At 39.0% G+C, this 22,504-nt stretch overlaps 1 protein-coding gene across 1 annotated transcript in view; it reads left to right on the top strand.

Annotated features, from left to right (window-relative positions):
* Positions 1–2,945: 2,945 nt before the first annotated feature.
* casq2 (calsequestrin 2) overlaps positions 2,946–22,504 on the top strand; it is a 45,663-nt gene continuing 26,104 nt past the window's right edge. The window contains exons 1-3 of the mRNA XM_039743820.1: positions 2,946–3,392; positions 17,134–17,218; positions 18,434–18,534. Of these exons, the coding sequence (XP_039599754.1) occupies positions 3,156–3,392; positions 17,134–17,218; positions 18,434–18,534 (423 nt within the window). The 5' untranslated portion in view covers positions 2,946–3,155. The remainder of the gene's footprint in view (positions 3,393–17,133; positions 17,219–18,433; positions 18,535–22,504) is intronic.

Raw genomic sequence — 22,504 nt, 5'->3', positions numbered from 1 at the left:
AGACCATGATTCCGACGGTGGCCACCGAACCCAATAGGTTGAAAGGGCTTGATTGAAGCTCTTTGCTCAAATCCTTGCTCTTCCTGCCTTTGAGAAAATGTTTGTCAGGTTCTCTACAAATTTTGAGATCTTTAACAATTTGACTTTTTTGCCAGCTTTTGGCCTTTGTTTTTGCCTAAGGCCTTTTGGTACTTTGCCTTGTTCCCCTTCTTCTGTTTCCTGTATGACCATCTACCTGTCTAGTTTGCATTACTCTTTGTAATACCATATAATTGTGTTTTATTGTGTCATTTTGTTGCTTTATCCCAATCTGCACCACTATTGAGGCGCATGCCACCAGCACAATTAACAGGGCATCATGCAACAGTGCAGTCAAGAATTTTACCTTTTCCTACTGGAAAGCTGCCTCCGAGGGACAGTGGAGCACGTGCTGTCACTTTTGTAAGCATGTCCAGTTTGTGTACACTTAAGAGAATGCTGATATTGTTATCGCTGCACCTACAGATTACTGGAGGGAGTTTTGACGTTGGGCGGCATGGTGGCGCAGTGGTAGCGCTACTGCCTCGCAGTTAGGAGACCCAGGTTCTCTTCCCGGGTCCTCCCTGTGTGGAGTTTGCATGTTCTCCCCGTGTCTGTGTGGGTTTCCTTCAGGTGCTCCAGTTTCCTCCCACAGTCCAAAGACATGCAGGTTAGGTGCATTGGCGATCCTAAATTGTCCCTAGTGTGTGCTTGGTGTGTGGGTGTGTGCACCCTGCGGTGGGCCAGAGTTTGTTTCCTACCTTGCGCACTGTGTTGGCTGGGATTGGCTCCGGCAGACCTTCGTGACCCTGTAGTTAGGATATAGCGAGTTGGACAATGGCTGACTGAGGTCTGACATTAGTATGGTGCACTTAAATTATAGCTCTTTGTGATCCTACATGTAGGCATTACAACATGCAAGATGCCTGAACTCTTCTGGCACAGGCCTTATAATATGTAGCAGTATCTGGAACTTTCTTCCTTGAGCTCCCCCTGAGGGGGAAAATCCATGTTTTTAAAACTATAATAGAGTTTATGTAATTTTTGATCTGCTTTGTTTGTACTTTCCAAAGTGATGTGACCTGTTCCATCCTACTGTTACTGCAGGGTGGCTCAGTGGTTAGCACTGCCACTTCACAACTCCAACAGACTGGTTTTCACTCCCTGCCCAGTAATCACCTGTTTTCCTGGTATCCCAGTCACCTTTGCTAGCTACCGCTAATCTAATTTCATTCCAAAATTGTGCATTTTATGTAGACTGGCTTCTTTAAAGTGTGAGTGAGTGTACTTAACCGCATTCTGCAATGGACTGGGCAACCCACCCTGCCTTGTACCCAGTCTTTCCAGTCCCGACTCTAGCCCCTCACGACTATTAAACTGGATTATGTGGATTCAGTAAAAATGATGGTTGAATACTCCAATGTAAGGCCTTTTTATTTTTACCTTTTGTGTTTATTAATTTATCATGCATTTTAGTTATTGTGTGCTGCACTTGATTTTATTGCTGCTTTCAAATATATTATATTTTTATACAAAACATGTTTTTTTGGGTATTTAACGTCATTTATTCTTTGTCATTTTTTTCTTAACTCCTTGTAAATTACTCTGAGCTACATATTTAATATAAAAGTGTGCTATAGAAACACATGTTGTAGGTGTAATACTGAGGTGCTTCGTTACGACTGACTGACCGATCTCCTCGTATGCTTTTGTCCTCCATGCAGCCTCTGCTGATACAGTATGTAAGGGCGTGTGACATGTACAATATATGCATGGCTGGGTTTTTTCCCTGTTTTATAGTCCAGTGTAATTGCACAGTGGTCACCACTGCTACCTCATAGCTCTTGAGCCATGGGTTCAAATGCTAGCCTGATTACTGATTGTGAAGTTTTGCACATATTAATTGACCCAGTGTGAGTGAACATGATCCCTAAACTGGATAAGAAGGTTTTAAAATGGATGGATGGATGTGCATATGACATGTTGTGTGTTAAAATGGGTGCACTTCTTTCAGTGTGAAGAGTCTTTAGCACCAAGTCCAGGCTGCATGCAACCTCTGCTCAAACCACATTTATCTGATGGACAGTAGCTGGTGTGGGTCTTTTGCCTTCATCTAACACAAAAAACACAGTTAAGAGCATAAGAAATTTGTGAAAAGAAGGGAAACCATTCACTCTGTCAACCTCATTTGTTTAGTTAAAAGCTAATCTGTCCCAGAATTTCAAAATGTTTCTCTAAGATTCTCAAGGTTTCTACTTCCACTACATATCTTGGTAGTTTGTTCCAGATTCCCACAACTCCATACATACTGTAAAGATAGTAGCAAGCAAGCTGGAAAATTCAGCCTGCCTGCCTTCTGTCAAAAACACCCAGAGTCGGGTAAATGATGGCAGCATTGGCTCTTAATCTGCAGAGCACAGTTGCCCCCTTGGCTGCTCTGAACAGATTTAGAAGAGTAATAGTGAACAACATCAACACATTTTTCTTTAATTTGTTTCTTTCTAATGTACCAAACCGCTTCACTAAAGATTAAGTTATGGTGCAGAGTTGTTTAAAACAGGCTGTCCCGCTGTGGCATTCATGCATTAGCAGATGCTCTCCAGAAACATCTTAATAGTCTCAAAGTCCAGTTGTCTCTGTGCTGCAGGGCAAAATAAAAGTGGGCGGACAATCAAAAATGTGTCAGGTGCCGCAGAAGTACATATTCCCAAGCATGCTTGCATCTAATAAATTAGTCAATTAATTTCCTTTTTTTCCTTCATGCCCACAGTCCATCAGCTTAGCTGATAAAGGGCCCAGGCAAATCCCTAATGGTGTCATATCTGTCCTCCTTTTATTGCTTGGGTTTATTTTTAGCCTGAAACAACTGCTTCCTAAAAATGGTTTTGAAATGGCAGGGGAGAGGGCGTAGCTATGTAAGGTATCCAGAGTTCAGCCTTACACTGCATTTCTTTTTTGTCTTTCTCTTTGTCTTGGGCAGATTGCTAGAGGAGTAAGCCGGCGTTCTCCTTCAAGCCACTGGAGCCCAAAGAGAAGCCAACTTAAATAATAAAATAAGCAAAGAGGGACACACATCCACCTTGTGAGTCCCACCATTACTGCTCCAATCCAGCACTTCGGACCTCAAAAGTCTCAAGATGATGAAAGTCATCTGCTTCGTTCTGGCTTGCCTCTATCTGGCGTCGTTTTGCGATGCAGAGAAAGGGCTGCAGTTTCCTAGTTTTGATGGGAAGGACCGTGTGATTGACATTGATATGCAGAATTACAGAAAAGCCTTCAAAAAGTATGACATGCTTTGCCTTCTGTACCACGAGCCCCCACCTTCCAACAAGGAGCGGCAGAAGCAGTTTCAGATGACGGAGCTGGTGTTGGAGGTAAGGAGCAAAAAAGGGCTGGCGAGTTGCAGGTCAGGGTGAGGAAAAATGAGGAGGGTGGCCTGGTCAGCTCATCCTTTGCATTGTCCCCAAGGATGGAGAGGAGGAGGAGGGTATACTGAGCACTCTTATTTCTGTGTTCATTTTTCTTTTTCTTCATGTGATGAAAATAATCAATATGATGAAATGGGTTTATTCTAAACATTCATTATGTGTATTTATTCAAATTTTAAGAGCTGGCTGCCATCGCATGAGAATTCAAGTTTTAGATTGAGAAGAAGATGTTGCTAACTTACAACAGACTTCACACTGAATTCCAATGCTCAGCTTACTTGATACTTTGCTATAGATGACCAGTATTTATCATTTTTTTGTCATGTTGTGCCCAGTAGGATTTCAAAGATTAAATAAATGCACGTGGCTACTTATTGTCACTTATCTCAGGGGCTTCCATTGATATCCAAGGTGCATCACTGCACTACTGGTAAAGAACCATAACTTTGACTGGCTTAGGCCACTTGATAGTAGGAGATAAGACGACGTAAATAAGAAGATGATACGAAGCAAAGAAAATCGGACATTTAACAGTAAATGAAACAAATGACCATGTATATATATAAATAGCAATATATACAGGGTGGTCAAAAGTAAGTTTACAGTTGTTCATATGGAAAAGGAGATGCAGAGTATGATTATTACAATAGCTTTATTAACTCAATAACTTTAGCAATTCAAAAGAATGTCACAAGTGCTCAAAATGCCGGCCTCGCATACTTACAACTGTAAACCTATTTTTGCCCACCCCTGTATATACAGTATGTGTGTGTGTGTGTATATATGCATAAAGTATGTATATACACACAATATAGTATATAATGGGTGGCATGGTGGCACAGTGGGTAGCACTGCCACCTCACAGAACCATATCCCACCTCCTCCAGTCACTGTCAGTATAGAGTATGCACTTTCTCCCCATGTCTGGGTGGATTTCCACTGGCTACACCAGTTTTCCTCTCAAGATTAGGTAAGCTCCTGGTTCCAAATTGGCCATGAGATTGTGTTTGCTTGAGAGGACCATTCAATGGACTAGTGGCCTGTCCAGGATTGTATCTTCCTCTATGTCAAGTGCTACCAGGGTAGACTTTCGCTACCTGAATTAGGAGTAACTGGGTTTGAGAATGGTATCGTATAAAACAATAAATATTTGTGACTTGGAGTGTGGGTATGCACATGAGTTGCTCCTACAGTAGACTGACACCCTGGACAGGACTGTTTCCTGCTTACACTCAATGCTGTCAGGGCAGGTTGTAGCTTCCAGTGAGTCTGATCTGGACGAATCAGGAGAATAACCTGTACCCCAGTATGAACTGGTGTGGGTTAGTGCTGTAGAGTGCCTGACATGGGCTGCATCACATTATGGGTTGGTTCCTGTCTTGCATGTAGTGCTACAGGGATAAGAAATGCAAAGACCGATGGATGTTCTCATGTTTATGTACAGATCCTTAACTTGCAGTATATGAGGTCTTCTTTTGTGTATGCAGTAAACTGATAGAGGCAGTTCCTCAGTTTATTTTCAAAATACCTACATCTACATAACATTTTCAAACCCACTTAGTCAAATTCGGGGTTACAGAGGGTCGGAACCTTTCCTGGCAAAAATGGGTAAAAGGCAGGGAGCAGCCTTGGGCATAACATCAGTCCATCACAGTGCCCACTCACAAACACACCCAAAAAGGACCAATTTGGGATTGCCAATCCAGTTACATACTCGCCTTTGGGGTTGTGGGTGAAAACCTGAAACACCCAGTGGAAAATCTGCACTGCCTGGAAAAAACATGCAGACTCCTTAAAGACAACAGCCAGGCACAGGGTCGGAAACCTAGATTGGGAAACCAAGGGGCTGCTAGACAATATCTACCGATTTTAGGATTATTTTAAGGTGCCGAGCAGATAGCCCACCACCTTTAATTTGTGTACACACACACAAACGATACAACACACAACAACATTGTTTAATTAGGACAACAGTAGAAAACAGGGTAAAAGACATACAAAAATAACCATACCATACACCACTGATATTATAACAGTATTCACTGCCTTTGAAATTACCTAGCATAGCAAAAAGTCCTGCATCTCTCTATCTCTTGATACCTGTGCTCTTTTCTTACCATTGTTGCCTCACTGCTGAGTGGACTTGGGTTCAATCCTTGGCCCATCCAATGTAACATTTGTAAATTTACTTCACATCGATGTGGAATTTCACTTTCCTGCTACATCCCATAGTTCTGTGTGTTAGATTAACTGCGCCATCAAGCACTGTGCCTGAAGCTTCCAAGATGAGGCATTTATTGTAATGGAAAATGTGGGTGAAGTGAATAAATAGATGGATATTTCATCCTACCTTCTTGCCTCTTCTGAAAGTGGAATAATCAGCAGACAGAACCAAATTATGTATGACAGTCATTAAACGTCTATACCAAATCTAGTGCACATGTCTATTATTCAGATGTTATTTACCTTTTAAAATAAATATAACATGCCTATGTGCTACTTGTCAGAATTACATATTCAATATTTCATATAACCACTCAGAAGCAAATGCATATTTTTGAATTTAATTTCTTTTTCAGCCATGGAAATTAAAGTGGCAATTTTTTCCTGATTTTCTTCAGCTGCAAAGAACCCTGCAGTGGACAAAAATAGGATTTTGTTTCATTTCTTTGTGCCTATAAGGAGAAGAAAGCTGATCTCTTTATTCTTAGCTCACATGGTTGAGTCTCTGCCATTTGTTGATGCCTGAATGCCGTCCAGGCTTTCTGTTCCCTGACATCATGAAGAGCTTATATATCTTGGGGCTTCATTCACTGAATATTAGCATTCTAAAGAGCAAAATATAAACCCTGACAAATGATAAAATAATTTCCAATTTATTCCATCAGCATGCCATGTTGTTTTTCCTAGCTTTTTTTTTGTTAAATTGCCATTTGTCAGAATTCAAAGGGTGCACCAATTGTTACATACAACAATAACTCAAGAAGAACAAAAATAAAGTTGTTTATTTAAGTCAAAAATTACAAAGGAATGAACAAAGGCAGGATACTAATTATCGAAATAAACAGAGCACTAAAGAAATCCTACCGCCTCACTGGACCATACTGTTTGGCTGTTCCCTTGTCTGTCTGGGGGGTGTCTTCTGCACTTTCCCACCTTCCTGTGTTTCACAAATCTCCTCATTCATCTCTGTCTTAGCACAACTTACCTTACAACTCTAAAACCTCCTGGCAGGCAGTTACTTTTAAACAGCATTAGGAATTCACCTTCAAGCAGAACTCAGAATCTGTCCCAGGTCTGGGGGCTTCCTACACAAATCCAGGGTCAGTAGTCCAGGGTAACCTCTAGTGACTTCTGGAGAAACTAACTGCCTGTTTAACTGCACCTGTTGTCTGTTATCAATAGAAGGCCACTGGTCCCTCTAGGCCTTGGGCAGGGATGTCAAACCCAGATCCTGGGGGGATGCAGTGGCTACAGGTTTTCATTACAGCCGCTTTGCTTGTCAATTATTATTAATAATGATGCACACTTCTTGTACCTTAAGTGTAACTGGTGTAAAAGGCGCTATATAGGCACCAGACCCGACACAGACTCACACATGAGGCACTTGTAAAAACAAAGAAACTCTTTATTTTTCTTCACCTGTGGGGCATGTCTTCCCCGTGACCCCCACAGTCACAACACAGTCTCAAGTACACCCAAAAACACCCAAAACACACTCTTCTTTTGCACCAACACTCCTCCTCCAAACTTCGTCCTCTTCCTCCCGACTCTGGCCATTGAGTGGTGGTTGCTGGCCCCTTGTATATTCCACCCGGTGCTCCAGGTGGTTGACTGCCGAGTTCCAGCTACACTTCCGGGTATGGCGAATATTCAGCCCATACGTGCTCAGGAGTCCCAGCTGCAGCACCCCCTGGCAGCGCCTGCGGGACCCAACAGGGCTGCACCCAACTCCAATTCCCATAGAGCTCTGCGGGAAAGCGAGGCACTGCTCCAGCCCAGGAGGCAGCCATCTAGCATCCAGTGGGAGGTATTGCACAGTCCAGGGCTGCTCCCCCTGAATATACAGCAAAGGAGCATCCCGACTGGGCATGGACTGTCCGCCACACTGGCTTGCTTTTTAAGACTCAAAACCCTTAATCAGCAATCAAACAATAATGATACACAAAGAAATGACACGATAAGCTAACCGGATATAATTTGCATCTGCGCAAAACATTTTGGTGGTACCCTCAGAAAAATGAAAATCAACACTTTTGAGAATGTCATGAGTGGCAGAATATGAACAGCAACAAGCAATGAAATTAAAAAATTGGTTCACTAACAACAAGAATTGGCTACTAATTAAGAAAGTGACTGAATTTTGTGGTTTCGCACGTGTTGGCTCACTTTGCATCTTATTTTTGTTTAACTGCTAGTTAATAAAAAAAACAAAACAATTAAAACATCTGAGTCTTAACAAGCAAATCCATTAGAATGAATCCAGTTGTTTAATTAGCAGTAGCATCTTGTTACTAAAAGGGAAAGTGAGTGGAACAAAAACCTGCAGCTACCGTGGCCCCCCAGGACCTGAGGTTGACACCCCTGCCTTAAAGGAACAAGTGGTCTTCAATGATACCAGACAGCAGAGGGCACAAAGCTACTTCAGTTACTTGCAGTTAAACAGGCAGATAGTTTGACACCCCTGTTTTAAGAGATTTCATGCTGTTTCTAATGAATGAGTTCAGATAGCACACGGGCACAGAGAGGGCTTATTCAACACCAACGTTAGAAAGTACTTCTTCACATTAATACTAGTAGATCTATGGGAAATGTTACCAAATAATGTTGTAAATGAGGGGTGAACAACCTCAGTCCTGAAGGGCCGCTGTGGCTGTGGGTTTTTGTTCCAATTCAGTGGATTAGTTAGAAACCAATCCTGGCCAATAACATCTTATTTAATGTCTTACCTTGTTAGTGTTTTAACTCTGCAATGTCAAGTCATTCTTACTCTGTAGATTTTTTCATTTCCAAGGATATCATCCAAATAAAGCCCAAAATGGAAGAATAACTCTCTGTCCTTCACTTTTTTCTCTTCAGTTTCTCTTCTATATATTTTATTACATTAGATTAGATACACATTATTAATCCCAGGGGAAATTTAGATGCATACAGCAGCAGAAACACCAAAATTAAAGTAATTTAAGCAGATAGTTCATGAAGAATACACATAGGTGTAAATGGAAACAAGATAGATGGAGAACTGGTGGTTCATTTGTCTTTTGCATCTGTCTTATTGCTAATAAGAAGCAATTAAAAACAATGAATGAAACTGTTTAAGACTAAAACAAGCAATTAAGGGTTTAAAATCTTAACAAGTGAGACAACTAAAATGAAGCATTTAAGCAATATGTGTGTCATCAGCGATAAATGACTTCTCATTAAGGAACTGGGCAGGAACAAAAATCTGCTGCCACTGAGGACTGAGGTTGCTCATCCATGTTGTAGATAATATTTATACGATGTGTAAACCTTGTATTTGCTTAAAGTTAATAGTGAGCTTTGTTGCGCTGAATGGCATCTTATTGTCCAAACATTTCTTATGTTCTTGTATGCACAGCTGCATGCAGGGAATTTGCTTGTTGTACACACAGTCTAATTGTACCCCAGAAAGTCATATTTTCATCTTTTGCAAATTCACAGTTTTTAAGCCACTGGCTGGTACCAATAAGGTAATCAACAAGGTTGCCAGAGTGTTCCTATGTTCTCTATATGTGGCTGCTTTGAAAAAATTGAAATGGCTTCCTTTTAGTTCTGTAGGTATCCCAAAATTCTGCCAAATGTGTATTTTCTAGTCATTTACATATGACACCTCTTACCTTGTTGCTCCTGTTTGTCCACACTGGTTTATGGGGTGCTATTCTTTGTTTGTCAAGATGATAGCGGAGATAGTTTTAAATAATGAGAAGGGGAGCTTTAGAGGGTTTCATTACTTCCTTAAATTACATGCTAAAAGCATCCCATAAATAGGAGCTGAGTGTGGTAAATCAGCTTTCATATTAGCACGCCAGTCCAGTTAGGACATTAGCCAAATGCATAGTTTCCCAATAAGATGTTACATTCGTAGCTTGATGAGACAAGCAACCACTTGCCAACTGTGTACTGGGCAAATCCAACAGCAATAACAAAAAAATCTGAAATCACGAGACCAGTCGGCCACATAATACAAATAATAATTTAACAGGCTCAATTCACAACTTCATTTTGTTGAGCTCCTTCTCCTCCATCATCAGGCCCTGGACTGGATTGTGGAGAGGTGTTTGGATAAAAAGACCCTCATGAATTCATTTTGAATGCATTGCTTTATTTGGGTGCAACATTACAAATAACCTCAATAGCAGGTCATTGTTTAATTCAAGACACTAAAATGTATTTAACAGACTCTGTGCTCAGTTGGCATTAGGGTTTCTTACTGCTGTGTGATTTGTATTTTGTTCTTCATTTACCATTGGTTGGTTTTAGACCTGTGATGGAGTGGTGCAATTTCCAGGGCTTGCATCCTAAAATGCTGCAGCACTCTCTTATCCAAACTTAACTTAAACAGACTGTGTTTCAGAATGTGGTGCTGTGTGTTTTAACAGAATTGTGACACTCCATTGCTTTCTAGGACACAAGATGGTCATGGGTGAGTTTGACAACAGCTCAAAACACGTGGAGACATGGGATCAGACTCTGATTTTCTCTGATAATGTTAGGAGAAGTGAAACAAAATGACACCTTTTATTGGCACATTTTACTGCAGTTCTCATTTCATTCATAATAGCTAACACAGTACCTCACCCTATTATTTCTGATAATGTTATAAAAATCAGAGTATCAATCAATGCCTTTACATACACACACATAATTAGGTTAAGGTAGAAATCTCATTACTTAATACACTGTAATCTGCATTTAAATGGCCAAGTAATCTTCTGGAATTCTCCTTTGTCAAAACACCCCAACATCATTAAACTGTGCAAAAAAGAGTTAAACATTATCATTGGCCACCATCAATCACAAAATAAGCATGATGCATTTATTAATTCACCTACATGTTATAAATATGTATGGTCAAAGTCACATTTTATTTAAAGGTTTCTGTTACAGATTTGATTTTAGAACACTCTTTTCTGCTTGGCTGTTCAATTGAGCCCTGCAAAGGACCTGCTACGTGTACAATATTTTTACCTCAATTAAGTTACCCATTACTTTAAAAAGTATTTGGACTACGTAACTCACATTATGTTTATTATGTTATTACCCTACTGCAGTCAAGATTGTGTTGCTGAGTTTTGCACTGTAAGTTCCACTCATCAACAGAAATGTAGCAATTTCTGAAATATTGAGACAGATTATTTCAGCCAGATGAAGGAATAATTGCCTCTTGAAATGTATTCTGTGGACGCTGCTACCCGGGGCTGCTGAAAGAGTTTGTGAAATAAATACATGTGCATGCTGACAGAGAGTAACAGACTACAAAATCCTGAAAAGTAACCTGGTTAAGGGTTTACATGGCCACATAATTGGGTCATTCATGGAGAAATTTACATCTCTTAATCAGGTTTATCATAGGCCAATAAACTGATTTCCCTAATCAGAATAAGGGTCTATGTGGCAATTTAGAAATGAAGTTTCTATGGATAATTGGGTTATTGAAGAGCATGTAAACCCTCTAACTTTCAGGCCATTTTCCTGGAGTATAGATTTACAGCTGAACCTTCATAACTTGTGTTTTTTGCATATTGTATTTTGACACTTTTTTCGTCTGGTTTGTACCCAATTTAGTTTTTTTATGTAGAGTATTGTTTAAAGTTACACTAGCATTCAGAAGTTTGGAATCACCAAAAATGTGTAATGTTTTTGGTAGAAATCTGTATTTTTTATCAAGATACCATTAACAAATTGCCAAGCAATGTTTTATGGTATACTTACATTATCATTTTTGCTGTTTTTATTTTGCTTCTTTTATTTCTTCTACTATATTTTCTCCTGGTTTGGGGGTTTTTACTATACACAAAATTTGCTTCTTATTTTTATTTGAATAATAGCTAACTATATTGATCTGGGCATTGCTGTCTTGAAATGTTGGGTTGCTAGGTAGCAGAACAGATTCATCTCTGTTTGTGTTTAGGATAAATTCTAATACATCCCTGTTAGCTAGTATGCTTTTGTTGATTAGGTTTATTTTCTTAAAGATGGTTGCTACTTATTTTATGACTTGGATTTTTGGTTTCTTCTTTTAGAATTTAGATTAAAGATAAGAGCAATTGTCTGGTTATGAAAAATGTTATTGACTTATGTTTCATCTACTAATTATGGAGTCTGTCAGAAGTTGCAAGCCAAACAATATGGCTGTGTTTTGTTTTGGCCATTTTTGAACACAGAATGGAACTTTAGAAAAGCCCAGTACCTTTCAGCCCAGATGACACAGTTTACTTGCTTTATTGAAGACAATAATACGTTTCAGCTGTGCTAATACAATTACAACAGTTTCTCTACAACATTTAAATGTGATTAATTAACAATGAACTAAGAGAGTCTACCATTAAGACACTGAAAAATAAGCTGCTGAAACTGGGCCCTTGAAGTCTTGGATATATTTTTAAATTAATGTAATAGTTCCTTGAAAAAAGAGGGATCAGTTTCTATCAAAACATTTTTGAGTGATTCCAATCTTTCAAACACTAGTATATGTCAGGTAGATACTCATGCAGAATATATTGATATACAGTAGATGGGGAAAGCGAGCCATAGTGAGCTGGACCATGAATTCTTCAGGCTATTGTTAGGGCCTGTTAGCAATTATTTTTAACAATGTGGTTGTTTTTGGTCTCCATATTATTACAATGACTAAGACAATTAAGTAGCACATATTAAACTATATGAATTTTTATTTTTTAATCAAGCCAGCTGAGTTATGAAAAGAACAATCTCCTTTAAAATCTATGTCAAAGTTAACATCATGTTTGTAAAAATAGTCAGAGAGGACTGCAGCTGGTCAAAGCCTATATCAGCAGCATTTGGCTGTAAGACATAAATCAACTCAGTTAAGGACACCAGTCCATTGTTTTTATTAATACTTTAAAAAGTAAACATATTAAAATTTTTTGGTTTTATTAGATTTTATTCTGTCTAAATTTCAACATTGTATTGTAGCATCTAAAAAAAGGCTTTGATGCAGTGTCTACCTCATATTCACTAAGCCTGAGCGATTGGCCCTGCTGCATTGTTAATCCTGAATCAATATTTTCACTGTTGTTCCAGCAGCTACTATATTTATTGGCACAGCGATGCAAACAGAACATTGACATGCCATGGCTATGGTACAGATACAGAGGCTGCAGCAATTAAATGAAAGTATTTTCAAATATATTCTTTGTGATACATTGGAAAAAGAAATAGAAATGGCATGAATTCACTAGTGCCATGACTAGGCTATGATTCTTTTGTGTTTCACTCAACAGTGAGTAACCTTATGTGGTAACCATAATCTTATATATGGACTTGTTACTTCTCATTGTCTACTGTGTTTCTTTAGGTTCACAAAGATAATTTTTAACTTATCATGATTTTTTTTCCAGTTTCTGTGGCCACATGAGATTTCATATTCTAGCATAAAACACCATTCATTACATTTTTATGATCACCAACATACATTACGCACTAATCCCATAGTCTCAATTTATAGTCATCAGCTAAACTAATCTACACATGTGAAAGAAAACCAAAGAACCAGGCAAAAAGACAGAAGATGTATTTGAGAACTTTCAAACACCACATAATTAGGATTTGATTATGAGTAACTAGAGCTATTGCAGTTTGGCCACAATAAACAATTAGGGCTTTAAAACACATTAACTTTTACCTCATTCATAATGTTTTCCATTAACTTTTTATTGGTGATACAACAGAAATATCAGAAAATGCATTAATTACCCAGTTATTTTAACAAATATATTGGACTTTTGAAAGTGAATCTCCATCCGATCATCAATCCACTTGGTTATCCTATTTGTTTTCACACAGTTCAAGAAGGAGGAAGTCGATATCTGATTTAATGTCTGAAGTTATAAAGCTAAATTATCTATCTATCTATCTATCTCTCTATTTATTGGGGCCAATGTGATAATGACAGCTTCAGAAACTGCAAGGAAATTTTAGGGCACCAGCTGCATCGTTCTGTTTGTTGTCTGAAGACAGACAAGAAAATTAAAGAAAAACAACAAAGATACACGTAAGCATTTGCCTCTTAGTGGGCTTGTCAGGAAAATGAATGAGGCTTTGTTGCTTCTAGTCAAGCTCTGTCTGGTGAGTTACTCTGGCCAATAAATGATGTCTCCTTCTGGGACACCCAGGGTAAAGAATTATTATTTATTGCGACTGTACTGGAAGGGGCGGAGTTAAGTGTATTCCTTGAGCAGCTTCTCAGCGCTGTGTGAAAAGAAGGAGACATCGCTGGCAGCAGTACCCCTCTCGTTCTGATGGGTTATTATGTACCCTGACTGAGCCTCCGAGGAGATCCTCTGATGCACATGTGTGACTCTATCTATCTATCTATCTATCTATCTATCTATCTATCTATCTATCTATCTATCTATCTATCTATCTATCTATCTATCTATCTATCTATCTATCTATGTCATAGGAGCAGGCTAAAAAAAATCCAAAATGTGATCATGGATCAAAGCAAAACTAAAGTTTTATGTTATGAAAAAAATAGCCAACACATGCAAGGGCAAATTATTTTTCTTTTTATTACATTTATTTACATTATTAAAAAAGGTAAATTCATCAGAAAACTAAAAATGAATAAAAAAACAATAATTATACACACAATTATACTGCATATACTATATATACTGTAAATCATAAGAAGCAACAAATATGTATGTAAAGGAAGTAGGAAACACAAAGAACTAATCTGCACAAGAGAAATTATTCTATCCAGATAAATCAAAATGAACTCCAGTACATATATAAGACAGCATTTTGAATAGTCAGTGACGGCCTAGATAGAACAGCAACCAAGTAAAAACATATATTAAAAATATATACTGTAAGAATTGATCGTTTTAAAATGGACTAAATCATAAGTGTCCAATAAACAATCTTCAAAAATGAAAAAGAAAAGAAAAAACAAACCAAAATATTAAGGAAAAATGTAGAAATAAGAATACAGTCAGTGGTAGGACCACAATTTACACACACACACACACATATATACTGTATATATATATATATATATATATATATATATATATATATATATATATATATATATATAAATTTATATATAGTGAAAGTTCATCCCCTGAACACAGACACCAAATATCCAAAACACACACATTTAATTGTATTCTTCAATGTACAACACCACACAATGCTTTAAAATAGCCAGTCTCAGTCCCTTCTGTCTCTAACTTCTTCTCTTTCTGACTCCCTCATTCCTACACACGCAAGCTCCGTCCTCTTCCTCTTGACTCCGGCTTGACTAATGGAGTGAGGCGGCCCCTTTTAAAATGCCCCGGAAGTACTCCATTTGCTTCGCAATGATCTTCCGGTGACACTTGTGAATGTGGCAGAAGTGTTTCAATCCAGGGATCCACAATCCTCCTGGCGCCCCATGGCAGTGACCATGGGCCCCAACTCTGGGTTGAGCTTGTAAGCTCTGATCCCGTGGCCCCAATGCAGACCAGGGTGGCTGCCCTCTCGTGGTCCGAGGGAGGTATTGTGCCTCTCCCAGTCCTTCCAGGATCCCCATCTTCCCGCCACATATATATATATATATATATATATATATATATATATATATATATATATATATATATATATATATATATATATATATATATATATATACATACTTTTGTATATATATATTGTGATACATGCCCGGACACCATCAAACAGACACAGCATCTTTATAAAAAGGTCTTTTATTTTGTCCTCCATCATAAACACACAACTCGGTCCCGTACAGTTCACTGGGCCTTCTTGCCCAAATCACCTTAATACTGGGCCTTTCTCACTCTGTCCCTTGTCACTCTGTTCCTTGGACCGCCTTTCCTCTCTCTATGGGAGCCTTGTCCTGCTCCCACTCCCAACTCTAGCTCCCAGACTGTAGGAAGGTGGGCCCTTTTATTTTCACCCAGATGTGCTCCAGGTACTCCCTTTGACACCACTTCCTGGTGTGGCAGAAGAGCACTCTGAAGCACTCTGGGCATCCCTGGAGGGATTCTCCTCCATCTTCCCGGGTGTGGTGGAAGTAAATCAATCCCGGGCCCTCTGAGACTCGGGGCACCCCCTGGTGGTGGCCACAGGTTCCAATAGGTATATGCCTCCTTGTTCCTCTCCTGTAGTCCTCCTCAGTTCCAGGGCGGTTGCCCCCTCGGGGCCTGGAGGACGCACATGCCAGCTTCCGGTTCTTCCAGGCATCCCGGCCGGGTCGTAGCCCCAGCAACTCGCCACAATATATATAAATGATTTGGATAATAATCTAAGTAACAAGCTGATTAAGTTTGCAGCTGATACCAAGTATGAGTAGGAGTATTGGCAGATAATCTCAAATCTGTTGAATCTTTGCAGAAGGACTTGGACAGCATACAGGCTTGGACAGATTTGTGAAGATGAACTTTAATGTCAGTAAATGTAAAGTATTACATGTAGGAAGTAAAAATGTTAGGTTTGAATATAAGTTGGGAGGTTAGAAAATGGAAAGTACCCCTCATGAGAAGGATTTAGGAGTCATAGTGAACTCTACGCTATTAACTTCCTGACAGTGTTCAGAAGCCATTATGAAGGCTAACAGAATGTTAGGTTATATAGCACGATCTGTGCAGTACAAGTCCAAGGAGATTATGCTCAACCTTTATAATGCACTGGTGAGGCCTCATTTGGAGTACTGTGTGCAGTTTTGGTCTCCAGGCTACAAAAAGGACATAACAGCACTAGAAAAGGTCCAGAGAAGAGCGACTGGGCTGATTCCAGGTCTACAGGGGTTGAATTATGAGGAAAGATTAAAAGAGCTGGGCCTTTACAGTTTAAGCAAAAGAAGATTAAGAGGTGACACGTTTGAAGTGTTTAAAATGATTAAGGGAATTAGTACAGTGAATCGAGACTGTTATTTTAAAATGAGTTCATCAAGAACACGGGGACACAGTTGGAAACTTGTTAAAGGTAAATTTTGCGTACACATTAGGAAGTTTTTCTTTACACAAAGAATGATAGACACTTGGAATAAGCTACCAAATGGTGTTGTAGACAGTAAGACGTTTGGGACTTTCAAAACTGGACTTGATGTTATTTTGGAAGGATTAAGTGAATAAGACTGGTGAGCTTTGTTGGGCTGAATGGCCTGTTCTAATGTTCTAAAAAATATCCAGAGGATAACCAATTCTTTTTATCTTATTAGAATTTTCACATTTACGTTTCTTTCACTTAGAACTTTTCACATTTATGCACCTCATATATTGTTTGGCAAGTTAGTCACTGCCATTATTGTTGTTTTAAAGCCACTGATTAATTCTCTTGAATCTCTTGCAAAATTGTGGGACAGCTATAGACAAAATCATCATAATGTATGTGTAATTGTACTGCACATACACAATAAATAAAGTAAATAATATGGTTGCTTTACTGAAATTTTTTTTTAACACTTTCTCTAAAGCTTGCTGCCCAGGTCCTGGAGAACAAAGGAATTGGAATTGGAATGGTGGATTCAAGAAAAGATGCTAAAGTGGCCAAAAAACTCGGTAAGGTGAGAAAAGAAATGGTTTTAGCACAGACCCGTAAACCCTATAAGTAAATGTCTTTATTAGAAAACTATGTGATGACCCAGAGGTCTGTCTTGGCCGATTGCTCTTTTTTAAAGTCATTCAGACCCCAAGGTCTTACTTATATATTCATTATTTATTCTAAGCAATTAAGTTAAGAAAAGCAAAACCCTACTTCTTCTTTTCATACGATTGGACGGTCTTAGAAAAATTTTATTTATCCCATATTGCAGGTCTGGAACTGCTACAGGACTAGTTAGATAATCTGAAAAGCATGAGTAATACTGACTTGATTAATCCTGGGTCCACCAGCAGCATCTACAAACTTCAAAGAGATGTGATAAGCTGAATGACAAAAAGGGGATAAAGAAAACTCTGTTATAATCCAAATGGAAAATGACTTGAAAAATACTTATATTTCTGTATTTGTCTTCCCCATGGGGTATTAGCCTTTCCAGTCTAATGCTTAACATCTTGGAAGGTGCATTTTACAAATTCCTCCCTTATTATTCGTGCTTTTCTTGTTAGTGATTACAGTAGGTTTGAAGTTAGTAAAACAAATAATGTTTTATAACTGTAATCTATGTTTTTCTTATAAGAGTTTTAATTCCGCATGTTTTTGTCCATTGGTTTTCATTCTATTTTTTTTCTGAGGAGAGTAACAGGGAGCCACAGTCTGTCACACTAACAAGAGTGGGCATACGTGAATGTGACTTCATCATTTTGTGGTTAAGAAGCATATCATACAAGTAATGAAATATAAAAATCATAGAATGCTCAAGTGATGTGAATATGAAACAATGTGACTACATTTTTATTGTTCTCCCAGTGGTGGGTATTGTCATCAAGTTTTTCAATAAAAATTGATCCTGCTTTGATGCAGTTTCTTGAGGCCTGCCTGTCTTAAATTCTGAACCACTTCAATACCATGCCAGACAGTAAGGAGAGGCCTGTTTTTGATTATCGTTTTTTCTTACAATATTATATGCCCCACATTCCCCATATTCCCCTTTGCCATTACAGCCCTTCACTGTCCCAGTGCAATACACATTTTACTTTGTAGCTAACATTGTCAAAAAACAACTTGAGCTTTACACCAATGATCTGATATAATAAAATGAATTATTTAACCTGCTGTTAAATAGCACCTCATGAGTTAAAGCTGCTCACTCTGGTCGTCATCTTCTTTTCTAGGTCTGGAGGAGGAAGGAAGTGTGTATGTATTCAAGGAAGACAATGTCATTGAATTTGACGGAGAGCTCTCTGCTGATGTTTTGGTTGAATTTCTTTTAGATGTAAGTATGTAAAAACTAGAAATAATTTAGTTATGATTAACTGGAGTTGTATGGTGCACAGGGATGATGTACTGAGATTAGAAATTATTCAGGACTTCCAGTACTACATGAGTGTAACTTTCAAAATAAAAGAAACACAAACATGAATCAAGTGGTGGACCACCATGGGCTACCAGAACCAATTCATTGCACTTTAGCAGAGATTCTACTGGTGATCTCAAAGTACAGGAGATCTCCTTTTAGAGTTGTCATGGTCAACATGATGAGCAACAGGGCTCACCCAGCATTTTGCTAGTAGCAACAAATAGAAGAGGAGCAATCCAGACACGAAGGAGGCAATTGGGATGGATAAGAAACACTGCTTTTAAAGCTATACATGTGTAGTATAATAGCAACTGGATCCTACTGTTTCATCCAGTTTTGCCTTTAGCAGCTTCACTCCTTCTCCTTGTCTCTACCCTTTCCCTGTCACTCTTATTCCACGTTGTTAGTTTTTGTTTTGTGTAATTGCAAAAATAAAATAAAAATACAGTTGTACCTCAGTATACGTCCTTAATCCATTCCAGGACCTTGGACTTATACCAGATAGGACGTATACCAAACAAATTTTTTCCATAAGAAATAATGGAAAAATGATTAATCCGTTCCCATGAAAAAAAATCCTATTGATTTTGGCATATTATACATTGATGGGGTTGTATAAAATTTAAACACTGCTTAATACTAAAATACATAAATACAAAAGCAATTAGATGAAATAAATGACAATTTAACCTCACTTTACTTTTTAATAACGTCTTTGTTTTTCACAATCGTAGATACCGTCGTTCTCGGCATACGGTATGCAGCAGCCATGTCTTGATACGCATGCGACCTTCATACTTTTCAAAAATCTATTCAAATTTACGTGAAAAAACACAAAATCACGTTGTGACGTTGCGATTTTGCTGTATGCTCCTATCTGCTGTCCGAGAGCCCTTGAACCCTACACCGTCGGTAATGTGCCTCACTGCTAAGCTCATCAGTAACAACAAAGCAAGGGGACGGTGAAAAAGTGCAAAGTGCTTTTATTAAAACAATCAACAAAACAAGATGTTCAAATTAAAGTGCAGTGTCCAAAGTTCCAATAAATAAATCCATAAAATTAGAAGTGAAACATGGAGTTTAAAAACAATAGAAAAAAGTCTTCTTAAAAACATCAAGGTTAAAATACAGCAGGAAGCATTCTTTAAAAAAAAAAAACACACAACAAGAATCCCTGTGCCTTTTTACCTGGCGGCCCCCCTGCTTCCCCCCTCTGGGCTTCTCAACAGGGGAGTCGCCCTACTTGTAGCTGACCTTCACTCTGCCTACTTTAGCTGTTCAGTTCACCTCTCCGATCCCTGGCTCTGGTAGGCTCGTCCTGACAGCGACTTGGGATCCACAGTGACCTCCTTCCGGTCAATCCCGCTCCATGATCACTTAGCGGGAGTAACCACTACTACTATTCCCCAGGTGTCGGCCCAACACCCAGGCTCCCTGTTCAGCTGCAACATGAGCCTGCCTCTGTACTTGCGCTCACCCTCTCTCTCCTCCTTTCTCCATCCATCCGTCCTTCCTTCCTTTCTTTTTTTTCCTCCCCTTCTAGCCGACTTGCGCTTCTGTTTATCAAGAGGGCATAGCAGCTGAAATCAGCAGCCCCTGGAACAATCATGAATTCGGATGGTCTCTCACCTGTGCACTTAGGTGGGAAACGCCCACATCGTGAATCGCCCTGAGAACCGCTTTAGCCCAATACTAACCACTTGTAGAGTCACCACGCCCCCTCACCAAGCCGCGAACGCGGTGATTATTTATTTTAAAACTGGACTTTGACAGGAGCTGTGGACCCGCTATACCACACACATGAAAATTCACAGAGAGTTATAGCGCGGGTTGTTCACTGAATGCTAGCAACTGGCGCACTAACACTCGTGGGCAGTCGTGGCTTTGTCTCGAGAGGTAAACAAGGGTAGCACGCGAGTCGTATTCCAAACAAAGGTCGTATACCAAGCAAAATTTTTCGCTTCCAAACAGGACGTATACCAAGTTGGACTTATTCCAAAGCAGACGTATACTGAGGTACCACTGTAATTGAAAGAAAGGATTTGCTATCATGTGTGATTTCATCATATTTTAGTGACCTGACATGTGGGTGGAGAGTGAAGAAGGACACAGACGACAACAAATACAATTAATAAAAGGTGTTTTTATTTGCCAGGTTTAACTTAGAAAAGGGAAGCAATGCAACTGAAAAATAATCAGGAGTAATAACATATGGAACTATTTATGACCTTAATAATACCTTTCCATTGCTGAGGCCTTGAAGAGTACCCTAACTAAGTCGACTCTGGTGTATTTGTTTGGACCCAATGCATGCCATAACTAAATAATGAAGCTTCCACTTAGTTTTCTCAGGACCCACAGCATGTGGAGTTTACTCTGCAATGTTCATCATCGTTCATTTTCCCTTTTTTACCTCCTTGCTTCCAGTGATACTTTTTTAAATACTGAGTCGGAAAGTCTTTTCCTCTGGACCTTCCTGTAAGCCCCCTTGGTTACATGGAACCACAGCCCTGACCACAGCTTCTGTTAGTGACTTCCATTTGCATGGCCAGCAGGTCTCAGGCATTCAGTTCTCTCCTATCCTCTCTCCCAAGTCCTGATGCTAACATTGTGTTGGCCACACTGATGTTGTGTTACAGTCCTGCTGGGAAGCTGCAATAGTTTATATAAAAAAATCCTGAAACAAACTATACAAGTGGATATTACAGGGCTTAGCAAAGGAACTGCCTGTGCGAAGTCTGAACAAACGCCCGGTATCGACCTGGCTTGTTCTCTAGATAGTCTGTTTTTTATCCCATGTGCTAAAAATGCATTTATTAGGTTATTTAATGGATGGAATTAATTTGGCTCAGTAATGAATGGCCGTTAGCGTGCTCTACAGCATTCTGACTTCTGTCCAAAGTTTATTCCAGCATTATACACTGTATTGATGGGATGTACACCAGTTCCTGAAGTCCTACACAGGTTGGAAAATAGATGACTGGACAGATGGCTAATATCAAAACTTTAATGTTAGTTACATTAAAAGTGTCCAAACTTTATTGTTTCTATGTTATGAACAACTTTCATTTGTGCAGCTGAATTTCGTTGTCAATACAGGACTGTAAAGGAATACAAATTAAAAGAACGTTTCAGGGAGGAAACCAGCTGTTAAGTAGCTTTTGATATTTTCCACTGGGTCCTACTTTCTGGGAAATTGCTTTTTATTTTGGCAGTCGTTCCAAGGACACTCCGAGTCTCACTCCTCTCATATTTCCAACTCTATCTGCCCACCTACCTCCTGAGTTATCAGGCTGCTGGCCTTAAAAATTTGAGTAATCTTTGGTGGTCCACTGTGTGTGGTCCTTTGTAGTCTCTGATATGAAAACTTTAATTGTGGTTATCTGTTCGAGTTGGAGTCATCAATTAATCGGTGTGCGGTAAAGATAAAATAACAAAACACTAACACGATAATATGCGGATACTACCTTGACCCAAAACATAATGGCCAAACAAACTAAAAATGTACTATCAAATTACTGGTTATTTCTTCTGATGGTTTTATGCAAAGTGAACTAAAAAGCACAAAAACATAGTATAATAATTCCAAATATCTTCATTATTAACAATGACCGATTAACTAATTAAAACAAGATCACCCAGAAGTCAGCAGCTGCACCCTACAATCCCATACCTTTACCACAAGGCCACTTTGCTTACAAAAATAAGGCATAAAGTATGTTAATAAAACGTAAGGGAGGAATGAACAAAGCATAAGAACAGAAAGGATGATAAAGGCTGCATTTCCTCAACAGTTCTTGGTTTGATTCAACTGTTGTCCTGAACAAAGATGGTCATGTCAGTCACTCCGTATATACGCATTAATGTGCTGTCCTAAAGGAATCAT

The sequence above is a fragment of the Polypterus senegalus genome, chromosome 2 (genome assembly GCF_016835505.1).
Source record: "Polypterus senegalus isolate Bchr_013 chromosome 2, ASM1683550v1, whole genome shotgun sequence".
In the NCBI taxonomy this organism is placed as follows: Eukaryota; Metazoa; Chordata; class Cladistia; order Polypteriformes; family Polypteridae; genus Polypterus; species Polypterus senegalus.
This window is presented reverse-complemented; position numbering and strand designations above follow the sequence as displayed.